At 39.5% G+C, this 8,298-nt stretch overlaps 1 protein-coding gene and 1 non-coding gene across 5 annotated transcripts; both read right to left on the bottom strand.

The window, feature by feature from the left end:
• Positions 1 to 2,225: 2,225 nt before the first annotated feature.
• On the bottom strand, positions 2,226 to 2,309 carry TRNAL-CAA (transfer RNA leucine (anticodon CAA)). The gene has a single exon. It is a non-coding gene; the product is annotated as a tRNA-Leu (tRNA).
• Positions 2,310 to 3,399: 1,090 nt separating this feature from the next.
• LOC140857405 (uncharacterized) lies at positions 3,400 to 8,081 on the bottom strand. 4 transcript variants are annotated; one of them, XM_073256199.1, is made up of 3 exons: positions 7,880 to 8,081; positions 7,384 to 7,497; positions 3,400 to 6,602 (listed from the first exon to the last, which is right to left on the bottom strand). In XM_073256199.1, exon 3 carries the CDS (start codon positions 6,529 to 6,531, stop codon positions 3,520 to 3,522), a length of 3,012 nt encoding a protein of 1,003 aa, XP_073112300.1. In that variant the 5' UTR covers positions 6,532 to 6,602; positions 7,384 to 7,497; positions 7,880 to 8,081; the 3' UTR covers positions 3,400 to 3,519. The 4 variants fall into 4 exon arrangements, with proteins under 4 accessions (XP_073112300.1, XP_073112302.1, XP_073112301.1 ...); XM_073256201.1 differs by having other exon boundaries at positions 7,384 to 7,491; XM_073256200.1 differs by having other exon boundaries at positions 7,384 to 7,469.
• Between the last annotated feature and the right edge of the window lie 217 nt (positions 8,082 to 8,298).

Here is an 8,298-nt window from a genome sequence, read left to right as displayed (position 1 = left end):
GTCCGTTTAGTCTATTGTGACGAGGTTTAGGTTTTCAAAGACCGAATTAGGATTCTTACACGCACGCATCCGAGCATACAAATCATCATCGTGGAATTAAAAAGAGAAGTCTCAATAGCCGGCCAAGGGTGAGCACATAAAATAGATCAGCCAAAGTAGCAGCGGCTCGAGCAAGAAGACAGCCGCCTCTGATCCCGGGAAGATATTGAAGCCTACGTAGATTCCTTGGCAGCCAAGAAGAAACGAAGGGAAAGAGGAAAGACAATAAGCCAGCACATCCAACCAGATCGAAGTGAAGCATCATGGGTGAAAACCATGAGACTAGATGAGACAATGTAATTCCAAGCATTTACGTCGATAGATCTAGTTCCTGCATAGGTCATGAGCCAGATATACTCTGACGCCATTTGTAACAGCTAGAACCTCATACAAAAAAGTTAGCTAGCTGAAAACGTTAGTCGATTCTCTTGGCCTTATATAAATATTCAAGATCTACATTGTGTATAATTGATATGTGACTAAATATATACCTGCAAGTCGCATGGGCTCTCGTAATCTTTAATGGTCCGATTAGCAAAGACCTTTGCTGCTTGGATGGCCTAAAAAGTCATGGAAGAGGTCAAGTGGCTTGCTTGACAGCCAGGCACCATGAGGTCGGGGTCTAGTTTCGAAGGAGAGAGGAGGCAGCCCGTTTCTTGGAGAAAAAAATTGATCGCAAAGGTGCGAGAGAGAGGATCAAATTTTCGAACTTCATCGCCGGTGCGCAATGCTCCCTGGTCCAGCCATGCATCATCATCTGTGTTGCTTATGGACTGCATCATGCAACCAGGCAACGATGTCCGGCTGCTGCAGTTGAACGGAATTGCACTCAATGGGAAGGGACCTGATGTGGAGGTGACCAGGTTCTTCAACTAGCTGTGCAGCAAGGTCCAATATACTCAATATGCTAATTACCTTCGAAAACTACGCATCGAAATCACGAAGCATCATCAGTCTAAGTGGCATAATTACCAATTGTTCTCCTGCTTCTCTCACGGTGGACATTCTTTGCAGCCTTTGCTTATTTCCACCCTCCAAGCTACTTATGTGCTTCTTTGTATATATATGGCTGAAGATGCGTTTATTCAACAGATGTATAACGTGTCTCAATGTCTAATGGGCTTTCTTTTCTGTGTAGAATCAGGACTTATGAAGGAACTTTTAGAATAATTTCAAGTTGAAAATTAAATTTATGCTCCAAGGGGAAGATTTCAGACGAGTTTTGTTAAGTTTTTTATTTGACTATAGAGGGTTGTAGTGAATTTAAGCTTGCCATAATGATGACATCGCTTTGCTTCATGGAATCACTGAATCGTGGAGGTGTACGCCTACGTATTTGGATCTTGGGTGAGTCTCCTTCCCTTTCTTTAAACAAACACAAAGAAAAGAAAAAAACGAGGTTGTGTGCTTATGTTTTTTCTCAAATGTTGGTAGTTTCAAAAGCCAAGTTGATATGGACTTCGTAGGAGAGAGCAAGTTGAAACATTTTATTTCACAGAATACAAATCTAGATGATAAATGGTGGCAGATTGTGTGTATCTAAATTATTATGGATAGGTAGGTGGATATATTTGAAATCCAATGAGCTTCCAAATAAAGCTTATAACCTTTTATTCAATCATACATCCGGTAAAGCAAATTGAGTAATGTCCTAAACCTGGGCAAAACTCTTCTGGACGAGAATATGATCCATCATATTAAATATGTTATAATTTTTAACCAGTATACAAATCAAAGGGCAAGGAATCTCACCTAGTTGTCTTATTATAAAATATGTTATAATTTTTAACCAGTATACAAATCAAAGGGCAAGGAATCTCACCTAGTTGTCTTATTATAAAATATTGTCTAATAAATCAATAATTATTATCATGGTATTGAGAATGCTTTCCTTAAAAGTTGAAATTTAAGAAATAACTTACAAAAATAACATTATTAACTAAAGGCTCATTGAAATTAATTGATAAAATGGGATTTGAAATGGTTATATTTTTTAGAACTTTTATCATATACAAAGTGTTTAGTTTAAAAGGTGGGACCCGAACCTTCTAATGCATTTACTATCCTAAATGATTATATTTTTTAGAAATTTTTTCGTATAAAAATATTTAATTTTAAGATGGCAGAATTTGCGTACATGCTTTTATAACTTGGTTCTATAAAAACTGTATATTTATTTCCTAAAATGTCAGAAGTGGGATTTGAACCCACGCCCTCTATCGAGGACCAGAACTTGAGTCTGGCGCCTTAGACCACTCGGCCATCCTGACGCAGCGGCCATTTGTGGTAGTTATTTATACTTAGCAGTCCCTCAGCCGTGCCCAATACACGAACTGACCGACCTTCTTCTTACCCTTCTTGTGATGTTATATTCCCCTCACTTAAATATATTTAATTTGCATTTGCCGTAGTTCTTGTAGCATCAAAATATGAAGCTGGTAGAAGCAAAGAACACCTTGAAAGCCAGAAACAATTCGTCAAGGCTTGTGAATGCAGTAGAAGCCAGAGAGCTTCAAGGACACGATACGTTGTGGGATGACTATAGAATCCGATGAATATAGTTAATTCTAAGATTAAAATAGGCAGAGGCCCCTGCATGAAATCTAGTAGAAGCCAGAACCTAGAGTATACGTCATATGCCATCGCAAACTATGAAATGACTACAACAACTGACAACAAGAGTTATTTGAATAATGAAGCCACAGTCACTGCCATTATAGCTTTTACAGGCCACGGCACCAACAGGATGAAATGAATTGAGGCTTAGCAGAGCTGCAGAAGTGACTCTTGAAGCCAAGTAGCGAACAACAGAGAAAAACGAAGATTTATGAAGACAGAAAAATAGCATCCAACCCAATTTTAAGTCTAATCGAAGAAGTGGAAGTATAAAAAACTATCTAGATGTTAAAAGCTGCAATATCAAAAGGAGAGTGTTGTATATATTGTAATTAATGGATTAAAGCACCAGTCTGGAAGTAGAACTATGTTGTGTCGGAGATTGATGGACCATCAGAAACAGAGACAGCATCAAGCTAGAGATCACACAGTCCAAGGAACTTCTTAAATTCTGGCAGACCCCAATTATCCATTAATATTTACCAACAAGAAGTTAGGTAGATGAGAGAGAAGTAACGTTACATCATGCAAATTAAGAGTATTTTCCTTTCACAACCACTCTTAAGGATCGGAGGCTTGACAACTCAATTAAAAAAATGACACTTACCATCCATACATGATCGATTAGCTACAGGATAGCATAAAAAAAACAGCAATAGATGATATAAAAAGGTCTCCAAGCTCAAACTAATTTTAAAATTACGAACCATGCTTTCTGCAAGAGCCAGCAATATTGGAGCAAAGTGTGAGAAGAAAACTGAAGTTTTTTCACTAATTTCCTTATTTGAGCTGAGACATTTTTGTGATTCTAATGTGAAACCACATGAAAGAATATATGGTGAATGAGAAAGGAATTACACAAGATCAACTAACTTGAACGTTTGTGAGAAGTCTTGTCAGTTTACTAAGTGTTTCTTGAGCAGCTGCTGTGTCTGGATGATGCTCCCCACATATTGAAGTCCTGATAAAAATAGCTTTCCGAATAAGGTCATCCCCTATGTCATATTGCCCACCCCTAAGCATCAGTTTTGCCCTTGTTTCTAGAACAGTTGCTTTCAAGAGTGCCAATTCCTGCCAAAGATAAGTGTTCTGAGCATCTGATTGACCTGGTCTAATGCAACAGAATGATTTATCAAACCATTTCTCAAATCTTGAAACCAAGGACTCAGCAGCAATATCCAATGCATCAGTTGTGAGGCGTAAGAGTTCTAATGCCGCAGTGCACCGAGAGAAGGTGATGAATGTATGTATGGCTAGAGGCAGAACCACACGTTTTATGAAGAACAGCAAGTCAGATGGTGTTGGCTCCACAACCACAGGTTCAGCTCCAAATCCAAAAAGTAAGAAGCAAGCTGCCCATAGATGGTCAGAAGATTGAGAGACGGAGCCTCTGAGGAAAACTGCTCGAAACATAGCATGAGCAACTCGACTGCCCCCCCGTTTGCGAGCATATAGCTTGACAATCTCATGAAAATGGATGCAATCAGGTTTTGTGCTACTTCTTGCAATCCCAAATCTGATCAACATGGACGATGCTTCAGCTTCAGATCTCTTGATATGAGATGTTGTAAACCTGCAGATTAGTGCATGCAAAAGCTTCTTCCTGACCGGAGAACCATGATGATTCTCTGCAACCTTATGTGCAGCCAAAGCTAAGAGAGGTACTGGAATTGCTGAAGGAGCAAACCAACCACTTACTTCAACCATTCTGGTTGCCAGACTCCTCGGTCCATCAGCATGGTCAAATATCGAAAGACAGACATCTAAAAGTTGAACAAGGACCGTATGCCGTCTCAATGTAAGAACTTCTCTATCAGTCCATGCCATATCTCTCAAAGGCATTCTATTTATAGTGCCAAGCAGCCGACTCGGAGTTATAGGCAGCTCAGAAAGAATAGATCCTACAATACCAAGACCAAGTGTAAGCCTGCCGAGTTTCTCCTCGATGGCTCTAAGAGCATCAATTTCAACTATTGGATAGTCCTTCATACCTCCCATCATCAAAGCCATCGCCTCAACACCAGATAAGTATGAAAGCTTCATTGGCTCCAAGTTCATTACTCGAGGAAGGCGGGTGGTTATTATGAAATGGGTTTCACCACCAAATCGTGGCAGAAGATCCATTATGACTTTTTGATCCCACCAGTCCTTCTCATTCTCCAAGTTATCTATGATAACTAAGAATGGGATGTCCCGCATTAGCTCCTTCCTTACTCTAAAAATGGCTTCTTCTTCTTGTTCTTCAAAGCACTTCATCTTTCCTTTTTCGAGACAACAATGGTTTTCAATGTTCAGATCGACATCCAGGAAAGTACATAGAGCCAGATAGTTCTGCCGTATATATCTGGTTTCCCCTCCCACCCACAACACCATCTTGTATCTCTGGGAGAATCTGTATGCATATTCCAAAACCAATTCTGTTTTACCAATCCCTGAATCCCCAGACACACAAGCAATACCCTTCCCATACAGTATCTTTGTCGATCTTCTTCTCCTACCATACCTCCCCACATTTTTTGCCTTTAAAGGGTGGCACTGCCTATGTGGACTGCCCAATCTCTGCATCTCAATTTCCTTCTCAGACTCCTTCCACAGAACCGGCTCTTTTCCTTTGATGCTGCTTTCGGATCTCCGGTCCTTTGCCTTTTTGTCTTCACAATAATTCTGAGACCTTCCAATCGGCAAAGTTTTTCGACTATGCCTGGTCTTGAGTTCAAAGTATTCCCTTTCTCCATCCCCTCTGACATCTCCAAACAAAATAAGCTCCAATTCAGAGAGTTCCTTTTTCCGACCGACAAAAACTTCATTTCGAGGATAAGGGAACTCCTCTTTCTCCATCCTTTCTCTCCACCTATTTACTCTATCCACCACACTTCTCCTCCCCAATCCTGTAGCCAAAAGAACCACAGCCTGTAGTATGCATTCTCTCCACTGACCATCATATGCCTCCAATTGACAGTCTAATACCCGTGAAAGTCCATCTATAGCTTCTCTCCATTCCCTTTCCAAGCCACCATACAGCGTCCACAACTCGCCACCATGTTTCTCCCACAGTTCTCCCCTCTTTTCAATTATATCTCTTGCAAGACAATCAGCAGCACTCAAGTCAAAGTAAATAGGAACAAGATTTTTTCCACTCAAAAAGTTTTTAAGCTCCTCTATGCTATAAGGATTCCCAAATGACTTTTTGGTGAGGATCACCACTCCATAAGTAGAAGCGTTCATTATTCTTTCTGCCATATCATAGCTACGAGAATTCCTGCACCGGGCCCTGTCAGATGCAAAGCAACTGATCCCTTGGATTTCCAACTCTGCACGAAGCCAATTGGCAAATCTCAGCAAGGAGGGTTTACGTCCATGAAATCCTATGTACACATCACAACTCCTAAGCCTATTAGCTGAAGAAACCGGAGTTGAAGGCTCGGTAAAGGAAAACCTTCTCTGGCTTCTCCCCAATCTCTTCTGCTTCTCCCTGCGAGCCAAGCGACCATTACTGGTTCCTTGGCTGTCATTAGATGAACTGCCATTAAAGGGGGAAACCAGACCGGGGTCGTTGTCAACATTTCCTGGAGCTCCAAAACTACTGGAAGTGCAGAAATTTAGAATGGGAGAAACATCAGATGCCACGAGGTGGATTTTAGATAAAGACTCTGGTTTAGTCACAGTGCTGGAACCAAGGTGACCAACATTTATAAAAAGATCATTGGAAGTGTTTGCAACATCAGGTAGGACTGGTTCAGAGCCAAGCACCGGTGATCTTGGGGAGAAGAAAGGCGACTGACTTGCAGAGACAAATGCAGAGGAAGAAGATGAACGATTCCTTGAGATTGTGGCAGACAATGCCCCAAGATTGGAGCTTTCTTGTTGAAGCTCCATATATCCATCTTCATATGCTATCCTGCTCTCAGTATGTTTGAACTTCAATTCATTCTAGGCTGTGAATCCCTCTGAAAAATGGAAATGGAGCAACCAACAAATTGGCACCTTAAGTGGAAGAATAAGTACATTGCTTAAAAATTCTAATCACTAAAACTACCATTTTTGATGAAGACAAAGGCTAAAAACCTTCAAAATACAGCATTCAATTAATACCTAACTACCATACTGGCTGTCTGAAATCTCTGGAGAATATTGATTCTCTCACCTCCTAGTTCAGACCAAGTGGAAATACTTGGAACCCAAGATAAAATATTACTAAATTGCTATGAAATCCAAAAATATTTATTCTGTCAAAGTTAAAACAAGCTCTGAAAAATAAGTGTCAAAATTCTAACAGAAACAAATTTAAAAACAACACTTATATTTATAAATTCATAATGAAGAAGATACAGGGTCCTGGAAAATCACTTACTAAATGAAACATGAAATGTCCGAAATATCAGCAATAGACTCCTTGATCAAGATAGTAAATTGTATGAAACTTTAACATCTAATAACTCTGAAGGAAATGACACATATATGACTCCCACAACATCTAAAACAACAAAAGGGAGGGGGAATAATAAGACATGCTTTGGAAGAAAAGAAAAAAAAAAAAAAAGTTTTATGTATTCATAATGATGGAGAATAGAAATTATCCATAATGATAAATCGTTGAAGAAGATTATTAGAACGGAAGCATCAAAAAATGAACTTTGGGCAGGATCTGCACCCAAAATCTGATGCAATTGCATGAAACCGGATGAAATTAGACTTTAAGAATACCAAAAGAAAGGAGCTTCTCCGCACCTTCACATTTAGGAAGCTTTCTATCGTCAATTATTCCATGCAAAGATACAGGAATCTCTCCTAATGTCTAGATCTGAGCTTGTCCTCTGCACAAATAAGCCTCAAGATCTGAAACTTAAACATTACACAGAAAAAAGATCCCATCTTTAACATTCCAAAAATCCAATTTTTAACATTCCAAAGAAAAGAAACCAAAGAATGAGTTTGAAAGGATGAACCACCAAAACTTTCTACCCAGTCCAGATCTTAACATCTTTCACCGAAGACAGAGAATTTCGGAATCAGAAAAAAGAGCAGAAAAATACAATTAACAAATCAGAAAAGAAAGAACCGATGCTCTGTTTTCTAATATTGTTCTTTTTTGATTAAAACAGAGGGGGAAACAGAAAACTTGATGATTAAATGGTAAAGAGAGGCTTGAGAGGGACTTGAAAGCAAATATTCCCACAGTTTGAGAAAGAAGATACTTTGATTGATGAAGACGGAGGAAACTTACATTTTCTTTCTTCACTTCCCTCTCCTTCCAAAGCCCAGTCAAGAGGAGTCTTCCCTCCCTTCACTTGCTCTTTCGCCAAACAAACTTGTTCTAAGAACTCTATATGTTTCCATGGGGGCAACGAGGAGGTATAATAGTCGAGTGTAAGATAAGGATACCATTGACTGGTTTCACATCTGTTGCCTTTTTTTTATTTGGTTTCCTACTTCCACCCCATCTTTAATGATATTCTATAAGTGGTGCATTTTCCTTTTCTTTGCAAATAAATAATTTCGAGGAAGAGACCAGCTAGAAAGGGCGTGTTAAAAAAATTGAGGGGTGAAGATAGGAATACTTTACCGTTTTCCTTGATATTTGAGGGTAACCAACCATAGGGCAAAGGAGTGACCAGCTACAGTGCACTTCCATGTTCTTTTTCT

Source organism: Elaeis guineensis, chromosome 4, assembly GCF_000442705.2.
Source record: "Elaeis guineensis isolate ETL-2024a chromosome 4, EG11, whole genome shotgun sequence".
In the NCBI taxonomy this organism is placed as follows: domain Eukaryota; kingdom Viridiplantae; phylum Streptophyta; class Magnoliopsida; order Arecales; family Arecaceae; genus Elaeis; species Elaeis guineensis.
This window is presented reverse-complemented; position numbering and strand designations above follow the sequence as displayed.